Source organism: Amyelois transitella, chromosome 5 (genome assembly GCF_032362555.1).
Source record: "Amyelois transitella isolate CPQ chromosome 5, ilAmyTran1.1, whole genome shotgun sequence".
In the NCBI taxonomy this organism is placed as follows: domain Eukaryota; kingdom Metazoa; phylum Arthropoda; class Insecta; order Lepidoptera; family Pyralidae; genus Amyelois; species Amyelois transitella.
This window is the reverse complement of record NC_083508.1, coordinates 11361550-11386409: the sequence shown is the minus strand read 5'-3', so window position 1 is coordinate 11386409 and position 24860 is coordinate 11361550. Positions and strand designations below refer to the sequence as shown.

Sequence of the window (24860 nt, the reverse complement as noted above, 5' to 3'; positions counted from 1 at the left end):
TCTACTAATAAGGGAAAGAAGTAAAATGAGTACATGTAATCACGACTACATCCCTTGCAGAGCAGACAGAGCCAGCAGTCTTGAAAAGACTGAGAAGCCACATTCCGCTACGTGGCTTAAAATAAAAGGGTTAATAAATATAGATAACGCTAAACAGAAAGCAGGGATGATGACCCTCGGGGAATCAGAAAGACAGAAAGTAGGGATCGGGGAACCTGGACCTGGTTCTTGGCAACAAATCCATCTGCTTGAATGTATCTTTCGGTTTTATTCCACATATTATAACATAGCAGAAGAATTTGAATCTCAATTCTATCATTAAGCTAAACAGCTGAAGGTGGCCAATCAGTCTTTTCAAAACTGTTGGCTTTGTCTATCCCACAAGGGATATAGACGTGATTATATGCATGTATGTCGAAAAAGAAAGAAATTTCTGTTTGTCTAATCTTCAATTTATAAAGTTAAAATATCTATAATTGTTCAATATTATATGATGTCACCAACAACATGATCAATGTTCTGCTTTTGTTATTTTCGTCTATTCCAGTCCGTTATTAATCAATTGAATATTTAAGTAGAGTGGGAACTGGGAAGTATAAAAATAGCCGCTTGAAAGTAGTGACTGTCTATTGGCGTGCCACAAGGATGTTTCTGGCGTGCCACAAGGAAGTTTCTTCGGTCCACTTGTGTTTTCAATTTTAAATAAACGAGATTTAATTAATATTTACGGGGCAAATCGAAAAAGGTGAGCTAGTTAGGCTAGGCTAGCTAAAAAATCAATTAGACTTATATTAAGGGGAACAAACTTAATAACACATAGCTACTATATACTCGTAATTGATGCGAGTACTTACTTACTATATGCAAAACTTAAGCTGATAACAAAGTAAGTTTTTCATTATGACCTGACGGGGAATCGAACTCCAGACCTTGCAAATCAAAGGCAAACAACTTACAACGTTCTCTAACTCTCTCTGAGCAAAAGCTCAGTGAACAAAAAACCGCAATAATTTTTAACTGATAATGATAAAGATAAAATTGAGAAACGTAGAACTTTTCTTAATTAATCTATCACAAACAAAAGCTCACACCGCCATGTGCTTCAAGATGTAATCTCAGCTATTCGTCGTTGAGAAATGAGTCAAGGCCGACCGCGTTTGCCGGCACACATAAAGCGACTTGACCCAATGAACGTATGACATCATCTTGTTCTTCCCATATATTCGTTTTCCGAATGTTAAAATTTTTATTTGTAATGACTGTCTACGAATCATAATAAAAATTGGACAGATTTAATGCCATTTTGTTTTGTAGTTTTTGCAACGTTTAAAACTTTTGAGCTTATTTTTACAAAAAAATAGGCTTATTATTTGGATGATTCCTCTTTGGCCAACTGGATGCTCAAATTTCACACATAACCTATATATATAACCTATAGGTACTATCCGCGGATAATGTAAGTATCTTGTAACCGTGAAAGAATTTCCATTCAGTATTTCAGATTACTCCTTCATACAAATATTTAAATGTTACAACCTTTACCTCTGTGTAATATTAGTAATTAGTAAAGATTATATATTTAGTATATTTTTTTTAACAAAGAAACCAAACCTAACATAGATCTTGTTTACACATTCACTTATCTGAATGTGCAGGTTTTACTTTCCACGACATAATTTTTGTGTTGTCATAATAACATTACCGCCGGGGTATCTGTATTAAATAGCAGATACCCATCGACGCTACTCATTCTATATTATAAAATCAGTATACCCTTTAACCAAATAATATATTTCCCTCAAACAATTTAGCGTATAAAAAAAAAAATAACATTACCGCCTATTAACTTCTTAGTTATTGATGTATTTAATGTTCTGAATATCGATCGACTCGTAATTTGACTGACCCCATTTGATGACCGGGTCGCGGCGAGTCGCAAAATAACAAAAGACAATACTTGTAGGTAACAAAGTACCTACTGCTATGAAAAAAAAAAACAAAATGTACCTGCTTGTAACTATGCATTTTTTAATCCTTTGTTCCTGGGACTTAAAAAGACTGATGATACATACAAACATATAATCACGCCCAAAATGGGGGGTAGACAGAGCCAAAAGACTTGAAAAGTCTGCTAGGCCACGTTCAGCTGTTTGGCTTAATAATAGAATTAAGAATCATATAGTGACAGGCTGTAGGTAAGCCCGTCGCATAAAATGCGAATCCCAAGTTTATATAAGCCTACCCCTTAGTCGCCTTTTACGACATTCATGAGAAAGAGATAGAGTGCACCTATTATAATAACCACACGGCACTGATGATAGTACATCATTTTGCAGGTACGTAAACGTACGTTTACGCACGTCGCGTACGTAAACGCTAGCAAGACGAAGACGCTCGAAAGACGCCAAGTATGGCGGGCACTAAGTCACAAAACATATTTTCAAGACCATTGCCTCTATGAGCAGCAACGGTATTAATTGACAATCAGTGAAATCTTTTGCTATAAAAAATGGATATTAACATTCTCATTTCCTTTTAGTAAGTCGTATCTATATCGAAGGAAAGTTCAAAAAGTTACAGAAGAGGTGAATTAGTAAATTGAGCATGTTATGAGATTAACTCTAAAGAAGGTATCAACTCCTAATATGGAGATAAACAACATTCCTAATAATTATAAAAATTGTATAAAAATTAAGCAAATTAAATTCTCGTATCAAAATTGACTTCAAATTTCTTGAAATACAATCGCGTGAAAAACAATTCTGTATTTAGAACCAAAGCCAACGAATTTGAATATATTTTCGACGGACAGACAGGTAGAATTGATTGTCATTCGAGGTTATTCTTCAAGTTTCATCATTTGGTAATCGGATACATGCTTTTAACTATAATAATGTTGACAAGAAATCACGTATGAAAAGTCAATAACGCTGAGTGGATAAAGAATAAGTAAACAACAGCTTTCTCTTGCCATTACACCCACACTCATTCAAGAGTTCACATGATGCAGATGCCATGTCCATAAATTTTACCCTGTTACATACATAGGTACATAAAATCATGCCTCTTTCACGGAGGGGTAGGCAAAGACTACATCTTTCCACTTGCCACGATCTCTGCATACTTTCTTCGCTTCATCCACATTCATAACTCTCTTCATGCAAGCTCAGTGGTTTCGGTTGACCTGACCCTTTGCCAGGCAGGAAGTCTTTAATTTGATCAAGATACGTTCGTCTAGGCCTTCCCATTATACCTTTCCCTCCACACTCTCTTTTTTATTCTGTCTTTTATAATCCATTTTAATTTAATTTCTGTCTCTTTTCCATGGTTGTCGTAAAAGGCGATTAAGGGATAGAATTACTTATACTTGGAATTCGCCTTTTAGGAGATCTGCTAGCGACCTGACACTATTTGAATCTCAATTCTATCATTAAACCGCTTAAACAGCTGAACGTGGCTATTCATTATTTTTATGACTGTTGGCTCTGTCTACCCCGCAAGGGTTTAAGACGTGATTACATGTTATGCAATGATTCCATTTAATAATGAATGTTAAACTTCTATCGAATATTTCAGGGGCATTACAGTGATCGGTTTTTTTTTAATTGTTTATGAGACTTTTAATTGGCTGTTTGATTCATAATAAAATAAGAAGGTTCTCAGTCAGCACAATATAGTTGCAAGGCGTTTTAATCCTGTAAATTATCCTGTAATAAATGAGTGCGTAAAACACATTCACGGAATAAAATATTTTTAATTTACTACAAAAATAGGCGTGAACTTATCAAAGCGGAACGACAACATGCTCCGGTGGTTTTATTATCCCCAAAAATAGTACTTTGTTTGTGAACCACACGCGCGGTGATTTGAAAATCCCATAAAAAGAATGGAATACCATAACTAACTTAACTTTCCTGTTTGGTTTCCTTCCACCCAAAGGTTGACTGGAAGAGATTGCATTAGCGATAAGTCCGCCTTTGTACCATCTCTGTCTGTTTTGTGCTGTTTTGTATGTTTTACTCTTATGGTGCAATAACGAATTTTATCTATCTATCTAAATTATAATCTCTTTGCTATATCTGTCAATTATTCCTCTGTTTGTTCATATGACGCATTGTGTTATGCTTCTGAATGCTTCTGGGAGTCGCTTCTTATTCACACTGAGAGAAAATGGATAATAATCTATTTCTTTTTAAATTAAGTCTATTATAATGGTATAGTCAATTTTTTTATTAAGTCTTAAGTTTTAATTATGTGGGCTAAGAAAAAGGAAAATATAGATAAAAAGGCATGATTTTAAAGTGAAAGAACAAGACGACAGACATCTTTTGTGAATTCAAATTAAAACTCAGCTCGATAACCTAGGTATACCTATGTGTAAGTGAACGATACAACACAAAAGTACCTATGTTTATTTGTTTATACCTACTGTAAACAACAAAGTAATCGGGCCATAACACCTCTTATAATGGATTTTGGGCGGTAAGTACATATTCCGTAGTTCCTTTCAACGAAAATCGATATGTCGACCATTTGATTGATAGTCCAATTAATTATACAGTGTGAATAGGTACTACATAGGAATTACAGTAGCCCGCTTCCTGGCCGGTGTGTGACGGTAAATCGATTTTCTGCCGCTGGGTCATTGGTAGTTCACAATAGACATATACATACATACATACATATGGTCACGTCTATATCCCTTGCGGGGTAGACAGAGCTAACAGTCTTGAAAAGACTGAATGGCCACGTTCAGCTATTTAGCTTAATGATAGAATTGAGATTCGAATAGTTATAGTTTACTAGCCCATCACCTAAAAAAAGAATCCCAAGTTTATAAGCCTATCCCTTAGTCGCCTTTTAGGTACGACATCCATGGGAAAGAGATGGAGTGGTCCTATTCTTTTTTGTACTGGTGCCGGGAACCACACACACATTTATATTAACCTAATAAATTGAATATAAATACTACCTAATAATAATAAAATTAACATTTCCAAATAAAATTGAGATTTTATTGCCTCGCCGTGAGGCAAGTTGCCTAATAAGTTGGCAGCATTGCCTTCCTGCAATGTGATAGAGATTTTTTGGGTGAATGTACTGCCAACCCTTGGATCACCCGTTACCTCACAGAGAGGATTTGAAATTTCGGTATTAAACTAAAATCGATAAGCTCCATTTTTCGAGTAGCTATCTCCAAAGTCTTCAAGATATATAAAAACCCTGTCTGTTTTGCGTAGGTCGCGTTGGGAAGTTGATGTTAGTTTTATTGGTTTATCGCCGGAAATGCATAAAAATATTCCGTGTAAAAAATCATTCCATGTGAAAATTTCATGACTTGTATGTCTACCCCGCAACGGATATAGACGTGATTTCAAATTCAAAATCCTATTAGTATTTCGTTTTTTTTAAATATTTCTTTACTTATTACCAAAGTAGATAAGTACCCAGTACTTATATTTTTTGGCCTTTTCATATCAGAGAAGTCTTTTTTTCAGCGTTGACAATTGGCGACCTTAAAATTTAAAATATCAGAACGGAGAAGATACTTACTCAATGACGACATGTCGTTTGTCATTGGAAATTATTGAATTCGGACACCAAAACACGAGTCATATTGACAGTTGGGGTTTTATCAGTTTCCAGCTTACATCATCCACATGACAGACAATCGTACTAACGGCTTTGAGCTATATATAAATAGTATTTTTGGGATCTTATTAAAATTCAGAGGATCATACGATTAAATAATGTTACCGCATAGCCGTCAACTGATTAGCATTCGGAAGCCAAGCTGCAAAGCTATGTACATATAACATGACGACTGAATAATCCTACCAGACCAAAGAGACCTCGCTTTGTATCGAAATGATTTACTGTTCTGATTAACATATTTGGTGGTATTGTTTTATGTGCCGTGTCTGTACCCAAACCAGTTTTTAAGGAATATCTATTTATATTTTAATTCCATTGACAATTTTGAATGATAGGGTTAATGATATGTGATGTTTAAATGTTCTGAAATTCAATTTATAGGTAAAAAAATTACATAGAAAAATGCCGTGTGGTTCCTTGCATCAATAGAAAAAAGTAGTTATTTTAGTAGTAATTTTAGTCGCCTTTTACGACATTCATGTGAATGAGACGGAGTGGTCCCATTCTTTTTTTAAATTGGTGCCAGGAACCACACGGAACTCAATACTTTAGCCTCAAAACTTTAGCTCAATTTGTGTGTGAATTACCCGAATAGCGATGTAACTGCTGAGTTTAATAAAATTTAGATGAATTTTTAATCTGTGTTTATCAACACATTTAAACCACGTTTTAGTTGTATAAAAACAAGCGTGTTGGCCTCAGTTTGTATAATAATGTCTATGGTCGGCCTTCATGCTGTGATTTGTCGATTTGCCAGTTGTCACACAAATTCATTTTATGAATAAAATAAACTTATCGTACTCCCGAATCATAGTATTCTACACTGGGGAAAATATTCGAAAGATGGCCACTAAAATTAAAAAAAAACCTTTTCAACTTGTGTAAACATAAAAAGTAGTGAGTAAGTAACCTATGTTTTGTTTACATTACTAGAAACTGATTAAGATCTGATTGAGGCTTCGCGTGACTTGTAGGGTTGCCAGTATATAGCGGGGTGGACATCATCAATGTAAAGATTAACTGTTAAAATATTTTTACACTTTACAAAGTACACACTATGCCGCTCTAAATTTTACTACATGCATGACCTTTATCTTCGAAATTGGCTTAGTTACTTCATATTTTCAATAATAAGCGTGTATAAAACATCTAAGCATCATTAGAAATCTTATAAATAGCAGAATAGAAACCTTTTTCTTCACTAGAGGCAAAAAAACGTAGAAGTAAAACTAAAATTAAAAATTTTCATTTTTCAGAATTTTAACTTGTGGGCGAAACTTTTTGTCTTCTGGATAACGTCGAGAAAGTTTCAGATCAAGGAGATGAGGCAGAAATATTGACAGATTTTCACGCTTACCTACGACTTTGATTCGAGATATTAAATAAAAAAGTCTAAGCCAAAACCAATAGACCTTAAACAACGATGCACCTACAAATTAGCAAACTTTAGGTAGGTTGTTTTTTCTTTATTATAATAGGTACGATTACTAGAGAACGCTCGTAAAATGAAAAGTCACCATTATTCCCGAGAATTTCGGGCAATCGTCTCTGAGTGCAACTCTAGTCCACATAAAGAAACTACACGTCAACTTTCAAGACCTAGAGGTTAGAGCTGTGCTTTGATCAGTCAGTCAATTACTTTCTACTTTTACATTTAGATAAGTCATTTATTGGGAAAAGAACATTAGTTTTTTGTAATATCTTTATTGTACAGAAATTAACACAGTTACAATAAATAGTACAAAGTTATAAAAGAAATAAATCACATGATTGATTTCAAATTGATACTACCTCTGAGGTAATGAATGACTCTTTCGTGATTCATTTTCTATGACGTCATATTTTCCCTCCCTAAGTTTTCCGCGTAATGCTATAATAAATTACCTCACAGAACCACATTATTGATTATTCTATTAGGAGTTTTATTTAACAAGAAAGAGTACTGTGAGGCTATCATCATGTTCATGGTGTTTACGTAAATATGTAACCTGAAAACCAGAATAGGATGGTCGAGGGGTTAAATTATCTTACTCATGCTTAAGCGACTCCTAATTTACATTATAAACGCGAAACTAAGTTTGTTTGTTTGTAACCGCTTCCCGCTTTATGCACTAAACTTATCTGCTTTAAATTTTTATTATTATATTTTTTTAAAAAATCACAATGTTCGCGAGGTCTTTGTTCGCGGCGAACGACTGATATTTTTTTTTTAAAAGCTAAGGTTTTTAATTGGCAAAATTTTCCGTGATTGGGTATAAGTACTGTATGTTATTGTAAGAAGAGATGCTTCTATGGGTACCTGCTATTTGATACAGGTACCACATTGTCAATATTTTTCTGCTTGATCATATGGAATAGCTTTGTAATACACAAACAGTAAATATTTTCCTGTATTTGAAGAGACTCGGTTGGCATGTGGGATTGTGGGTCCAGGCAATACCAATGACTATTTTCAAAAGTTATGAATACTAACCGATGCTCTTACGGTGAGGGAAAACATCGTGAGGCAATCTGCACATTCAGGCAACTGGATGTGTAACCATGGATCCAATACGGGTTAGATTTACCTGCAAAGGTTGCGGAGGTCAGATGGGAGTCGCTTCGTGTAAAAACCTGACTTACTTAATCCAGGATCCATGGTCAAAAGCGCGCCCCGGGCTCCTCTCCAGAGAGGTGAGGATGCAACCGGGACTAAAGCCGGGAGGAAGAGGAAGGAGACCGCATTACGCAATACCAAAACTCTATGGGCAGTCCCCTAATTAAAATAAAGTAAAGTCCCTAACTAAAATTAAAAATACCACACGGCACTGTGACTTCTATCACGAGCATAATGCTATTATAAATTAGAAAATTCGTTCAAAAATGAACTCTAAACCAAAACTGTAAAGGTCGAGTAGCCTTAATGTTTAGAAAAAAACCCAGCATCGTGGTTAAACTTAATTCCATATAAATCACTACCGCGTTACAAACATAGGGAAATCTTGCACGAAATTCTACACGAGTACAAGGCTAACTATAAAATTTTAAAAAAATAATTGGTTCACTCTTATTTCTTTAATATTATTGTGTTATTTTGTGTAAGTTAGTACTAATGAGAAATGGATTTCAACAAAAAATGATTGGTAAGTAAGTAATTATAATCGTTTGTGGTTGCAGAAATGTTTTATTTGTAAAAAATATAGGTGTCTCTTTCTCTCTGCGCTCGTATAGTAGAGTAATATTCATAATAATTGAAAATTCTAAGATTAAAGCCCTACAAAGTGGGTCATCTTCTTCCACCTGGCTTTAGTCCCGAAGAAGCGACTACCATCTTACCTTCGCCTTCCAGTTGCCTGAATGTGCAGGTTTCCTCACAATATTTTCCCTCACCATAAGAGCATCGGTTAGTATTCAAACTAATGTGCATAACTTTGAAAAGAGTTATTGGTACATAGCCGAGGTGGGATTTGAACCTGTGTCCCTGCGCATCACACATTTTAACCGGCCACCTTACCGATTCGACCATCGACGCTCTAAAGTCCTACAAATTAAGTACTTTGCGCACATTTGGGTCGTTCAAGCTTCGCAAAAAAGTGCGAGACCTTGCAACACTCGAATGAATAGTGTACGCCTAAAGTCGATTTAAATTTTCGAGAGAGCCTCAGTTGGCGGCAAAGGCCATGTTTATTATCTGTAATGTCGATATGTTAGTCAAATTCAATTTTTTTTTTATTCATTATTATAAGATACTGTTATATCGCTTAATAATTGTCAAATCTTTTGGTTTCACAACATTGGTTGTTAAAACAGTTGAAATGTGAAAAGAAAACAATATTACATTGTATTTTATGCATACACTATCTGTTCCCCGCGACATCGTTCACCTTAAATATCAATATATTTCAACTCATTTTGTTATTACAATGTCTAAGCTTTATTGCTGCAAAGTTGTATGAAATCTCTTTATTCAGTAGTTTTTGTGTCAAAGAGTAACAAACATTGACACATCCGTACAAACTTTCGCATTTATAAATATTAGTAGTAGAAAGATACATACTTACTTACCTACAGTAAAATTATTTTAAGATTAAATTTTTACTAGTTGGATTATAAGAATATGACTCACTTTCTACTATGCTATTACTATGGTAGTTAAAAAAACTGTGAATCATTATTCATAAAATAAGATTACCTTGTTAAAGTCAACCTCCTTGAGAAAACTTTTTGTAATTATTTAGTGTAAACCACTTGTTTTGGTAGGTATAAACTGTTACTTAAACTGTTTTATTGTATAAACGTCTAACTTATATGTCTAACGTTGTTTTTGTTATTATTTTGCATATGTAAAAATATTTCGACCGCAGCAGTTCAGTATGCAATGTAATGTTATGCTTCTTAAAATACTTGAACGTAGCCTGCTAAATCTAGAATAAATTTGCCTGAAATATTTACTTTAAAAAACAAAACAAACTTACCAAAAACAAGCCATTGAAGACTACTAATAAATATTTTATACAGCTCATCCCGCAGCCCTCCATTTTCGTTCCAAATCCAAATTTCACCACAGAATCAAAAAAATATTATCACGGCACTATCGAACTGGCCGGTTCGAATTTAAAAACCGAACTTTTTACGTTCGCGCGGCGTCGCGTAGTGATGTGACCGGTGCTAGTGTACGAATGCGATAGATTAAGCCGGCTCGGTATTTTAGTACCCCTATCGTGATGTGGCGTGCAAGGGCTGTAGTCACGCACTAGCACCACCCCCAAATTGCTTCGACCCCCGAATTAGGTGTCATAAAATTCAGATAGAGATCATAATTAATTGGTCCTGCTGTCAAGCGATCGGTTATTGGTCTTTAAAGGACTGATAATGGTCGGCACCTAACAAAACCAAAAACAATATACGTACCTACGCTATGAACCAACTGATATTGAATTTAAATAAAAGGGTTTTTATTATTTATTAAAAAAAATCAATAATAAACTACATACATAAATAATAAATAAATATGTCTAATTAAAACACTAGTAGGTGTAGATCGTTTGATATATTAGTTCAAACGATCTTCAAAATCTGATAGCGTTCACAAAATGCTGGCCGCATTAAGTCTTTTAATCGTCATACAATTGATTTTGGCAATGTACAGCATTTTTGTCACGAGATTTTAAGCCTAGTCGATAAATTCTTTGAAGATTTTTAGATTTTAAAAGCACCAGGTTTTTTTTTCGTTCCAACTTACTTATATATTTAATTTTCATTATGATATACGCCAACGTCCATACCACGTTGAAAACACCGGTTCTCGTCCGATCACCGAAGTTAAGCAACGTCGGGCGTGGTCAGTACTTGGATGGGTGACCGCCTGGGAACACCACGTGATGTTGGCTTTTTGAACTTTTCGGCTAATATTTTGTGGCTGCTGTCATTCTGCAAATACCTACTTATTTTAGTTTTTTTGTCTTCCTATATGTAAAAAAAATTGATTGTCATGAAACGGGTTGTCATGGCTACCTGGTTGAAATCAGTGGGGTTTTCAACCCCGGGTCAACAGCTTTCTCAATACAATCCACATTGGGTTCAATGGCTTTTACTGGCTGAAAATATAGGGTTCCGCAGTTAGGGTTCCATTTAGAATTTAAGTATAATAATAAGTGCTATAATATTATTTCCATTTCTATGGGGTTCTATCCAACATAGATACAAATTTATAAGTTTCGTATGGTTCCCAGTACCTACTTTAGAATAGCAGCACTCTATATCTTAAATGGATGTCGCAAAAGGCGACTAAGGGATAGGCTAATAAACTTATAATTCTTATTGTAGGCGATGGGCTAGCAACCTGTCACTATTTGAATTTCAATTTCATTATAAAACCACGTGACCTTATAGTCTTTTTCAATGCTGCTCTGTCGTACCCCGCAATGGATATAGACGTGATAATCGTACCTGTGTATGTATGTTCCCCTGTTAAGGTTACGAAGGTCAGACGGGAGCAGCTTCGTGTAAAAACCTGACTTATCTAATCCATGATGGTCAAAACTCACGCACCCCAGACTCCTCTCCAGAGAAGTGTAGATGTAACCAGAATTATAGCTAGGAGGAAAAAGGCGGGATAGTCTCATGTCTCTTTCCCGGAGGGGTAGGCAGAGACTACCTCTTTCCACTTGCCACGATCTCTGCATACTGCCTTCGATAAAGAACCCTTATAGTTTTTACAATAAACATAACGTTACTTAGCATAATATAGTTACTTGGAATAGAAACGGCTATTTCCCGCGATAAATTTTGACGGGGCAACTAGAAATGTCAAGTTTATCGGCCCTAGGTCTTAGCTTAGCTCAGCGATAAGTCTGAACCTGACATAGAATTTATTACCGCAGCGATAAAGGTACTTACTTATATGCTAAACTAGAAATTAATTTCTTTTGGTAATTGACGTCAAGGGCGGTGGTATCCTTTTACAAAAAGTCGGGTAAAAGAACTTTCTTTTGTACTCATTTGTTAAAGCAGGCTTATTTTTTTAGACGTTATAGTTATATGCATAAAAGTCAAATGCTGCAATAGTCATGAAATAAAGGTCATAAAAAAATTTCTTTAAGTACACTTAAATCAATTTATATATTATTATTTTTTTGAATAATAATATACAAATTATTTCCCTTTTATTTCATACCTAAAGTAAAAGACCATACACATAGCACGTCCTTTATCCGAAACGGAGTCCACAAAGTCAAAATTCGTAGGACACAATGGATACTTACGTTTAGCTGATTGGCTTAGTGATGAAAGTCGAACTTAAGCATAGTGGCAACAGGATTAGGTACTGAGTAATATAAGTAAGCCTCTCCTCTCAGTAAGTAATGGACTTTAAAATCAATTAACGCAGGGCATAGGTACTTTATACGCAAAATTCCAACATCAATCAAATCGCGAATTCGGCATTAAGACAGTTAGACCTAGGTTCTCCAGTTGACTGACTGTCTAACCCGTTAAGAATAAACACATAAGAATTGTGTTTGTATGTTTTGGGCTTTTCTTCTATATAAGTTGTACATTTGATTATAAATTATCACAGTCACATAATGGCACTAAATCGTCCTACAAACTTACAATAAAACCGAACTAACAAACTAACCAAATTATCCCCTGTTTCTTATTCAAAGTTTAAATAATTCGTTAAGCGTCTTTGCTGTTTATTTAATAAAGGCGCTTGTTCTCAAATCTAGCAAACGGGGACAGAAACGAAATAAATCATGAAAACCGATACTTAAAAGATATTTTTATACTAAACAAAACTCATTTAGGTCAAACCTGAGGTCAGTGTTCTATAAGAGGTAAATTATACACTCCACTTCCTTGTAAAGTTGTACCGGATTACTTACAATTTCTTATGTCCCACATAGATATGGAGAAATTTGTTAGATTTAATTTTGATAGTGTTTTTTGTTTTGTGAATTTATTGGAGTTGAGTTATCTATGAAAAAAGTAAGTAATAAAAAATAAAGTAACCTGCCTTAAAGGACATATACATATATGTATATACATACCTACACACAAACCATCACCTGTTTCATCGTAATACATTTCAATTAAAATTACAATAGATATCTATTGTTATTTTCATTCTAAGTGCCGTGTGGTTCCCGGAACCAAAAAAAAACAGCATAGGACCACTCCATCTCTTTCCCATAGATATCGTTAAAGGCGACTAAGGTATTTTGGGTGTGGGCTGGCAACCTGTCACTATTTGAATCTCAATTCTATCATTAATTCAAGCGGCTGAGCGTGACCTTTTGATGACTGTTGGCTCTAGCTACCCCGCAGGGTATATATATGTGACTATGTGTGTGTGTGTGTGTGAGTGTGTATTTATATTATGTACATTAAAACAAAATATCCATTTATTGTACATCTGGGATTTCGGCTCAAAAAAGAGTTAAACGCGCGATTTCGCGTTACGTCTTCCATTCGACCGCAACCTTAGCTGGTAAACCTGACCCATATAAGATCCATCATGGTTACAATAATATAAATACTGTATATATATTTTAAAAACTGTTTGTTTTTATCCTGAAAAAAATCTAGCGCTACAAACAATTATATTTAAAACAAGTAAAGGAAGGCAAAAACAAAATTACAGTATTGTGGCGACACAATACTTCACACGTCACAACAATAAAAAATAAAATCACGCGCCGCTATCAGTCAAAAACAGCGAAAAACCTAAATCGCGCAAGCAAAGATTTCACGAATTGGAGTATATATATACAACCTCCGACACAAGATCGTCTGTCGCGCGGATCCCCAGGCATAACACCTAGCCTGGCGGAAGATCTCCCCTTTGGTGGCGGTTGAGCCGAATCATCGCTCCCGCTGCAGAATATCATTAATCAAGGGGGGGTGTACAGTTATACGAGTAGTTCGTGAAATGTTTGTACTTGGATTATAAATACCTGTACCGATAGCAAAATAACCAGGGCTATTGTTATTCGAACTATCCCTTACGGGGTAGACTGGGCCAATCACATTCCAATCCATCTCAATCCAATTTCGTGGTTTCATGATGGACAGCGAACAACTGTTACCTTATTGTAACATAGGACGCAGGAATTTCTAAAATAATTTTCATAATTAATGGGTTCTTCAGTATTTCCTAAGATAATCCCGTGCCGTGTGGTTTTCGGTACTAAAGAATAGAGTTAATCACAACAATTTTCTATTCAGTTGTCCACATTTCTATTCTAAGTTTGAATACCTAGTAGTGATGTTAACGTTGTTGAAGAAAATGCTGCAGTGCAGTTTGTTACCGTTTCTTCTGCACTGAAGCTTTGGAAGCGGCAGTAAACTTAGATTTAAGTAATTTACTTGTCGTCAACCAATGTGTGTGTGAAACCAAAAGATATTAAATGATATGAAATGTCCCATAAATAGAAAAAAAAATTGAATTTGAAATTTGAATTGGGGACAAATTAAGCTTTTTGATTTCATCATATTATGCCATACAAATATTCCCTTATAACCTTAATCATTTCACTGAAGTCTGTACTTGTACCAACTAGTTCTATCACCTGACGTTTCTCACAGATAATATGTTTACTATTGAATATTATTTTAGGCGCTATTTAAAAGGGTCGTTAACTTGTTTCACCCCAAGTGTAACGATGATTTCCGGTTACACCTTTATATACATATATATATATACTAGCGACCCGCCCCGGCTTCGCACGGATGCACAGCCGATACTAAATATATGTATCTCTATTAGAACTAACTAAAGGACCGCCCGCAAAACGGCTAACTAAGTCTTGCTTACTTCGCAACGAGCCGTGCAGCAGAAATCGTAATATTTTAATTTCACCACAACTTCAAAACCAAACGTCCAATTTTAATCATTCAAAGACCAAATATTATCTACATAAACTGTACTTATTGATGAAATTATTTATTTTGATAAGGATTAATAGCATGAGTAAAAAAAACGCGTTTAAATGTAGACCAAAAAAAATTCAAGATTTTTAAATAAAAATGTGGTTGTTGTGCCTCACTCGACATAGATAGGTATAGTGTGTCGCGGACTTTTTTGTAGATATTTATAAGATCTACAATTAATTAAAACATTTTATGGTTCTATCTTTTGTAGTTTAGGCAGCGTACGCAAAATAAGGAACTTTTTGGTTGATTTTTTTCAGTTTGTGTCCGAAAAATCCAAATATATTACGGAACCCTATTTTTTTCCAAAATAAAATATAGTCTATGTTACTCGTGGATAATGTAGCTTTCGAATGGTGAAAGAATTTTTAAAATCGGTTCAGTAGTTTTTGAGCCTATTCATTACAACCAAACAAACAAAGTTTTCCTCTTTATAATATTAGTGTAGATATATAAATATAGATAGATTGAGTGAGGGGTTGATAGTCAATTCCAAGTTTATAAAGGCTTATAAACTTGGAATTCTTGTAAAGCTGAATCCCTTATAAGGCGAGGTTTGATAAAAGTCTTTTAAGGTATAAAAAATGTGTTCGACAAAGGTGATCAATGAGTCCAATGATTGTTTCTTTCTCCTGGTATCAGTCAGATTGTATGGGGCGATTATTCAATATGGATTCGGTTGCCCTGCAAAGATTGTGGAGGTCAAAGGGAGTCATTCATGTAAAACTCTGAGTCATGGTCATAAGCGGACCCCGTGTTCGTTGAGGAAACTAACGCTACGTGATGATAAATGATGAAAACACAATGATATAATTTAAATAATTACTAGCGTAGCAAGAACGAACACGTATTCAATTTATATTATATTTACTATTCAACCGTTGAAACAGCAAATCAAATGACTAACTTCAGTCAACGTACATACAAAACATTAAAAATAACAATTGCGAATTATTTTCACGTCCTTGGTGGCTTTATGAGTTGACCATTGTGCGTGATGTTGTGGTCACGTTGCCATGGTGACCACCATGAGTGGCAACCTGTGCCACGGGTCGCTATGACCTACGCGTGGACAGTGCGGTTGAAAAGTGTTAAGACGAATTTGAAAATCCAAAATGGCTGACATCCTTGCAGATGTAATGCGCCAATAGTAATAACATACCTTCATAAAATCAAGTCTATATTGCTTGCGGGGTAGACAAAGCCAGAAGTCTTGAAAATACTGAATAGTCACGGGAAGATATATATGGCTTACCTATTGATCGAATTGAAATTTAAATATTGACAGGTTGCTAGCCCATCGCCCACAAGTAGGGTTGCCAACTTTTTTTTACAAAAAAAAAAAACGTATTAAATTGTTTGAATGGGAAAGAAATAAAGTATTTGGAAAATAAAAAAGTATTTTTCAAATTTTATGGTTTTATTGCCTTAAAAACGTAGTTTTGTGTGCTTTTAGCACATGCTAACAATTTCTTGCAACCTTTAAATGTTTCGAAGGTTGTTCGACAATCAAAATTTAAATTTAAATAAATAAATAAATAATGAGTGTTTTGTTTTACGCACCACAGTAATAGTTGGAAATAATGTATTTTCGCATACTTTATTTGTATGCAAAAGTATAAAGTATTATCACCAAAAATAAAGTAGGATACGTTATTATAAAGTATGGTTGGCAACCCTACCCACAAGACGAATCCCAAGTTTATAATCCTTTATCTTAGTCGCCTTTTCGACATCCATGAGAAAGATATTGAGTAATTGAATTTTAAAGTGCCGGACTTAAATAGTTAAATCGTTCATTCATACTTTCTTCTTAAAAAGAGCTAACTGTTATCGGTGGAGTTAACTGGTGCTTCCTACGTTCATCTCTTTTTTTCATACACAAACACACTTATGTTACCACCTGTACATCCCCCAAAATGAATGCCTTTGTTCGAGCTAAGTATGAGTGAAGTGTTAAATGGATTTCCAAGGAACCGAGCAAACCAAGGACGCACTCAGTTTATCCATACATACATATAGTCACGTCTCTATACCTGGCGGGGTAGACAGAGCCAACAGTCTTGAAAAGACTGATGGGCTACGTTCAGCTGTTTGGCTTTAAGATAGAATTGAGATTCAAATAGTAACAGGTTGCTAGCCCATCGCCTAAAAAAGAATGCCAAGTTTGTAAGCCTATCCCTTAATCGCCTTTTACGACAGTCATGAGAAAGAGATGGAGTGGTCCTATTCTCTTTTGTATTGGTGCCGGGAACCACACGGCACACGAAGAAGAAGATAGTTGATAAGCAATATCTTCCCTTTGTCTTACTGCAGGGTTCAAATCAAACGGAGGTAAATATCGTGAGGAAACACGCACATTAAGGTTTCTTCTGGATCTGTAATCCAAATGTGAGTGAGGTTCGCTTGCAAAGAGTGCTGAGGTCAAACGAGAGAGATTTCGTGCAAAAATGTTAGAATAGAATTAAAAATCTTAGAAGATTTAGAACTTGCCTTATCTAGGATCGTGGCCACCGGACTCTGGGCTTAATAGAAGTGAGGAGGTAACTAAGAACGGCTGATGAAGATTGATATAATTTAGCAGGAGACTTAACTGTGAACTGAATTTAGCAGGTGCCGTGTGGTTCCCGGCACCAATACGAAAAAGAATAGGACCACTCCATCTCTATCCCATGGATGTCGTAAAAGGCGTCTAAGGTCGAGCAGCTGAACGTGGCCATTCAGTCTTTTCGGGACTATTGGCTCTGTCTACCCCGTAAGGGATATAGACGTGACTATATGTATGTATGTATGTATGAGACTGAACTAACAGAGTATTATGTAAGGAAAATATAGGATTGTGTAAGAAATTCCCAAGGCTGGTTGTCAGATAGGCAACAAAAAGTTTACAAGCGCACCCTGGGCTCCTTTCAGAGAACTCTCAACCGGAACAAACGCTAGTAGATGATCAGATGACACTATGAAGATAATAAAATTAATAAGCATAATATCAATTTCATTCATCATGACAAAACTAAAGTTATTGTTCCAACAAAAGTGCTAATTATATTATAAGATATGTACATACAGACGACAATACTGACATAACAATCAATTATGATGTCTATCTAGTATTTCGACCATCTCGTGACTGCGAAGCGTCAATGGGTTTCGCCTTTAAAATAACGCAGTTTTTAAAAAAAACACACAAATATTTTGCTAACTCTTAGATAGATAGGTATTGCGCAAGTGTGGTCAGTGAAGTGAAATAAAAGGTAAACTTAATAAATAAGCAAGAGATATCGCTGTTAAATTAAAACTTAATAAAAGATTTGATTGAATACCTTTAGTTCTGTTTAAAAGTCTTCTAATTTTTGTTTTTTACTTGTGTAGAACAAAAATTTTATCAATACAAAAAGAACCTTAATTCTATTGAAGTGGTTTATAGTTACAAAGAAAAATTATAAATAACTTAAAAACATTTCATAAAAAAAATTAAAATAATGTGATGTCTGTGGTATATACTTATAATAGATACTTACTAGACAGTGAACACTGCAAATGGTATATTTTCCGATGTAACGGTCAGTATTTTATAAGTGGATTGATGCAGCAAAAAAAGTATGTACTTAGGTATATACTTACTTCGGGGCTTACTCAATCTGTGTAATTTGTCCCGCATATATTTATTTATTTATATAGATAGTGAAAAAGTAAAGTCTCTGACGATCTTTCCGGTAAAAGGGCGTAATTTCATGTGAAACTATTGAATCGTATTTATGTTCAGGGAAAACAAAATCTTCTTTAAGAGGCTCGGTGGTCAAATCGGTAAGGTGTCGGGTTAAAATGCGCGTGGCGCAAAACGGCACAGGTTCGAATCTGGGCCATGTACTAATGACTATTTTCGGATGTTATGTACATTAGTTTGAAAACGAACCGATGCTCTTACGGTGAGGGAAAACATCGTGAGGAAACCTGAACATTCAGGCCATAACCATGATCAATCCAATACGGGTTAGGTTCCCCTGCAAAGGTTGTCAGACGGTAGTCGCTTTGTGTAACCTGACTCAGCCAATCCAAGATCCATGGACAAAGGAATACCACGGGCTCCCCTCCAGAGTGGTTAGATGCAACCAGGACTCCATAAGAGGAAGGAATAGACAAAATCTGCAATCCTTTTTTTTTGTAATTCCAACAGAACAGAAGTCCCGCGCAAAATCTAATCTATTAAATATCACGTTGTTTCTCCAATAACATATTATTTTTCATAAAACTCCATAAACAATTGTCATGCCGTAAAATCAAGCCGTTCACGTGCATATGGTCCATTGGTGGCATTGACTATTATGGAATACAAGCGATGCGTTGAACCGTATGGCTTTGTTAGGAGCAAGCTACATACATATATTACGCAGGTTGGACAGATGTGACCTACAGTCGGCGTAGTGGGAGCGACAGGCGGGAAATGGGAAACGACAGTGCCAATGATGAAGGTATGCGTAAAATAATTTATACATACATACATAAAATCACGCCTCTTTCCCGGAGTGGTAGGCAGAGAATACATCTTTCCACTTGCCACGATCTCTGCATAATTCCTTCGCTTCATCTTCGTCTTGATCTGACCCTTTGCCAGGACGTTCTTAATTTGATCAAGATACGTTCGTCTAGGCATTCTAAGATAATTTTTATACATATTATTGCGTTCATATCTCTTGCGGGGTAAAGGGCCAACAGTCTTGAAAGACTAATAGGCCGCGTTCAGCTGTTTGACTCAATGATAGAATTAAGATTTTAGGTTATCCCAAGCTTATAAGCCTATCCCTTAGTCACCTTTATCGACATCCATGGGAAAGATATGGGGTGGTCCTATTCTGTGATAGTACTATCAAAGTTATAATTGAAATAAATAGGTACTTCCATAAAATAATCATGCAAATTTTCTTTCAATTCCAGCCCCGAAAACCGATGGAAAAGGCAACAAATTCCTGGCGGAATTCCAGAAAGTGGAGAAGAAGACTTGCGGGTCCTGTGGGATAGGATGCTGCAAGGGCATCGTCATCTTTCTGTGTGTCATAGTTATTGTGAGTACAAATATTTCTGTTATTCTTCTTTTCTGTCTACCCCGCTAGGGATATAGACGTGATCATATGTATGTATGTATTCTTTCTCCTGGTTTTAGTCACGGTCGCATCTTCATCAATCTGGAGAGGAGCCCGGGGTATGCCTTTGACCATGGATCCTGGATTGGAAAATTGAGTGACCGGATAAGAAACAGCGTGATAAGTGAATAATGTTACGTTAATGAAGATGTAGTAACATTAATAGAAAAGGGTATGTTAATATGGTTTGGTCATGTGGAGGAAAAGGTCGGTGTGGGCAGACCTAGACGAACGTATCCTATTCAAATTAAGGACGTCCTGGCAAATGGTCAAGTTAAGAGTACCTACCCGAAACCGCCGAGCTTGCATGAAGAGAGTTACGAATGTGGATATGTCGTCTAATATGTGTCGAAAGAAGTATGCAGATATCGTGGCAAGTGGAAAGATGTAGTCTCTGCGTACCCCTCCGGGAAAAAGGCGTGATTTTGTGTATGTTTATAATATGTAATTCTTGTTTTCACAGCTGGTCGGCATAGTCGAGATAGCAGCGTGTGTGACCACCGCACTGGCAACCAAGTTGTTCAGCAGCGACCTGTCCGGTCGTTTGGTCTCCCTGATCGTGTTAACTGTGACTGCGGCCGTCGCTCTGTCCGTCGGTATATACGCCGTCGTAGGCCTGTTTAGGAAGAAGAGGAAAGCTTTACATGTCGTGAGTAATGTTATTTTTCTAGCCGTTGAAAGTTCACTGACAATCTTTCATCCCTTCTTTTGACCCCTTCTCCTCCTTTGCCTATGTCCTTCCTCAAGGTCAATTCTATCTCTGTACAAAATTTTATCGAAATCGGTACAGAGGCTGGCAATCTATCATACAGGTTTTCCTAGTACAGAGAGACTGATGAGTCTCTCACCTACATATATAATTATTTTGTAACTGCATGGTTCATCTTACTTCTTATTTTTTAACTGTGTAATTCTAAGTGAATAAAGAAAAATAAAGATTTATTATTTATTATTATAGATTTGGGCGTGAAGCCCGCCTTATTATAACACATTTATGATACTAGTTGCGATAGATGACGTTTCGTTCCCGTGGGAATTTTCATCTACGGATGACCTTCTTTTTGGTTATTTCATAGGTTTTCAGGTAGGCAAAGGAGATTAAATTTTATCCTCAATCGCCTTCTGTATCTAATATTAAAAAAAAATTGCTTTCTGTTCTTTATAAAACTTATAACTTTATGTATTCCAGCTATTAGATTTCTTGCACGCTCTTGGTCATAAAACAATCATCAAACCTTTAACGATCCATTGTTGTCGATAAATATTTAATGTGATGTTCGTAAACGCGTAAGTTAACGTAAATACGTATTATCATGTGACCTTCGAGTCTTATGAGTTTTGGCTCTGTCCAGCCGTAAATGCACGAGTTCGGTTTTTTCATGTTATTAATTAAATAAGCGTCATCGTTTCAGATTTATTAAGTTAGTCCAATTAGAATGGCCATAATTTTAGAGAAAAAAGTTTACAGTTAAAATACATTTAAGATGGCAATTGACATGTTTACTTACAACATTTCCTTTTTTATTCTTCCTAAATTTATGCGCCGTGTGGTTCCCGAAAGCAATAAAAAAAAAATAAGACCACTGCGTCTCTTTCCAATGGATGTCGTTAAAAGCAACTAAGAGATGATAGGCTTTTAAACTTGGGATTCTTCTTTTAGGCGATGGACTAGCAAACTGACACTATTTTAATCTGAATTCTATCATTAAGGCTCTGTCAACCCTGCAAGAGATACAGACGTGATTATATGTTTGCATGTAAACTTTTGCGTATAATTTCAACTTCCCTATAATTTTTATTAAGCCAACTTGCAACTTACAAGCTTGCGTGAAGAGAGTTTTGAATGTGGATGCAGCGAAAGAAGTATGAAGGGATTGTGGCAAGTGGCAAGTTATAGTCTCTGCCTATTTCTCCAGGAACGAAGCGTAATTTTATGTTTATATTAGGCTTTCTTTAACTCACCTTAAAGTACTCAATTCAATAGCATTACTCAAGATAGTCGACACGCCTAAATTACAATACTTTCCATAGCTTTGCAAGCAAGTAATTATTGTGTTTTATACAAAGCTCGCGTGATAGGCTACCTACATCTGAACTTGAATAAAGTTCAAGCCAAGGCTGATACGGTGTGAAGGACCTTGGGTTCCATTAGCACGAAATATATTTTGTAGTTTTTTGAATGCCGTGTGGTTCCCGGCACCAATACAAAAAAGAATAGGACCACTCCATCTCTTTCACATGGATGTCGTTAAAGGCGACTAAGGGATAGGCTTACAAACTTGGGAATCTTTTTTAGGCGATGGGCCAGCAACCTGTCACTATTTGAATCTCAATTCTATCATTAAGCCAAATAGCTGAACGTGGCCTTTCAGTCTTTTCAAGACTGTTGGCTCTGTCTACCCCGCAAGGGATATAGACGTGACCATATGTATGTATGTTTTTTGATCGCTTTTTACTTTGTTGAGTGGGTATTCTTGGTGATTTCTGGCAACGTCATTACCCTACAGTTCGGCCCGATTTGGGACTGGGAGTTAACCAGGACAGCTGCGATTTAAGGTCTGAATGTCCTTTGAAAAAAAAAAAAAACACAAAAGGGGCTTCAATAATCACATGGATCACATTCATAACACGTTAGACAAATAAAAATTACTACATAAGAAGGAGTTAGCGTTGCATCGGCGTGCATGTTTTGAAATACGTTCTCAAAAAAGCTTCCGAATGGATGTTTCTTGTCGGACTCCGCTAATATATACATACATACTTATATAGTCACGTCTATATTCCTTGCGGAGTAGACAGAGCCAACAGACTTGAAAAGACTGCAAGGCCGCGTTCAGCTGTATGGCTTAGTGATGGAATTGAGATTCAAATAGTGACAGGTTGCTAGCCCATCACCTACAAGGGAAATCCCAAGTTTATAAGCCGTGAATAAGAAGTGGTGCCGGGAACCACACAGTACTTAACATATCTATGTATATCATAAAATATGAAGCTTATACCATCAAGCCAAAAAGCTGAACGTGGCCTATCAGTATTTTCAAGACTATTGGCTTTGTCTACCTCGCCAAGCACATATGTATGATTTTTTATTGATTGATTCCTACATGCTTTTCAACAGGCCGGCGTGGTTCTCGTCATCATGGCGATCATCCAAGCCCTGATCTGCGGCCTGGCCATCAAGATCACGCCCAAAGATGACATGACCCTGGCGGAGTCTTTGAAGGAATCCTTCAAGCTGGCCTCGGCTGGGAACCCACGGCATGTCAAACTATGGGCTATAACTAGTAGTGACGTGGGTACCATTCTCATACATACATACGGTCACGTCTATATCCCTTGCGGGGTAGACAGAGCCAAGTCTTGAAAAGACTGAATGGCCACGTTCAGGTGTTTGGCTTAATGATAGAATTGAGATTCAAATAGTGACAGGTTGCTAGCTCATCGTCTAAAAGAAGAATCCCTAGATTATAAGCCTATAACCTTTACGACATCCATGGGAAAGAGATGGAGTGGTTCTATTTTTTTTTATTGGTGCCGGAACCACACGGCATTAATTTTAGTACTACATATATACTAATTTTTACGATAAATATGAAAGAACATAAGAATACTTTTCTCCACGCGGCTGAACCGAGAATCGAACACCGCACTCTAACATAACCTGCCAATTTCAGTTACAATGCTGCGGTCTCTACGGGCCCGAAGACTACCGTGATCCCAGGGTGCCCCCCATCTTTGCTCCAGACGTGCCCATCTCGTGCTGCCCCACCTACAACGCGAGCAAGTCTGACCTGGTCCAGGAGACCGCTAGGGAGACCTGCAGGGCCAACAGGTCGTTCTTCGATGTCGGCTGCGGTACGCTGATCAAGAATGTGTTCAGGAATTCGGCAGCGGCCGTCATGGCTACTTCTATAGTTTTGATCGTTTTTGAGGTAATACATACATACATATATATAGTTAGGTCTATATCCCTTGCGGAGTAGAGACGACAGTGTTAAAAAGACTGATAGGCCATGTTCAGCTGTTTGGCTTAATTGAGATTCTAATAGTGACAGGAAATAGTGATTTTGAGGTTATTCCTTACATTATATGCCGTGTGGTTCCCTGCACCAATAGAAAAATATATAGGACTAGAATAGGACCACTCCATCTCTTTCCCACGTATGTCGTAAAAGGCAACTAAGGGATAAGCTTATATACATAGGATTCTTCTTTTTAGGCGATGGGCAGCACCCTATCACTATTTGAATCGCTGAATGATACTTTACAGTCTTTTCGACTAATGTTCCGTCTACCCCGTAAGGGATAAAGATGTGTTGATTTGTATGCATGGCATTGGCAGTCAAATTTTCTTTTCTTTCATATTTTTTTTTCAGGTGATATTATCGTTCCACGTTTACATAATGTACAGAGTGTATAAAAAACAAGAGAGGCGATATAAGGGCGAAAAAGAAACAGAAGAAAAGAAGACAGTTGAAGCTGGGGGCTCTAGCGAACAAAAATAGAAAATCTAAAAGCTTAACAAAAGAACAAAATACCTACTTAAACTGTAACTAGAACTTACGCTTTTTTGTTGCATAGACTGTGGTGCCATCTAGGAGATTATGACAAAATTAAAAGGTAAATTCTTACAAACCCTGAATTTAAGAAAAA

At 36.3% G+C, this 24860-nt stretch overlaps 3 protein-coding genes and 1 non-coding gene across 4 annotated transcripts in view; 3 read left to right on the top strand and 1 right to left on the bottom strand.

Annotated features, from left to right (window-relative positions):
- Nucleotides 1-10300, bottom strand: part of LOC106140294 (23 kDa integral membrane protein) — a 23000-nt gene extending 12700 nt beyond the window's left edge. Inside the window, exon 1 of the mRNA XM_060944306.1 lies at nucleotides 10110-10300. Within this exon, the coding sequence (XP_060800289.1) occupies nucleotides 10110-10172 (63 nt within the window). The 5' untranslated portion in view covers nucleotides 10173-10300. The remainder of the gene's footprint in view (nucleotides 1-10109) is intronic.
- Nucleotides 1-24860, top strand: part of LOC106137109 (putative acyl-CoA-binding protein) — a 347495-nt gene that overhangs the window by 73637 nt on the left and 248998 nt on the right. The gene's annotated exons all lie outside the window — the stretch shown is intronic.
- Nucleotides 8642-24860, top strand: LOC106142373 (CD151 antigen). The gene is made up of 6 exons (XM_060954975.1): nucleotides 8642-8777; nucleotides 20002-20129; nucleotides 20671-20856; nucleotides 23326-23499; nucleotides 23882-24139; nucleotides 24584-24860. The coding sequence occupies exons 1-6, from the start codon at nucleotides 8747-8749 to the stop codon at nucleotides 24710-24712; spliced, it is 906 nt and encodes a 301-aa protein (XP_060810958.1). The 5' UTR covers nucleotides 8642-8746; the 3' UTR covers nucleotides 24713-24860.
- On the top strand, nucleotides 10906-11024 carry LOC132901806 (5S ribosomal RNA). Its single transcript, XR_009656910.1, has one exon. It is a non-coding gene; the product is annotated as a 5S ribosomal RNA (ribosomal RNA).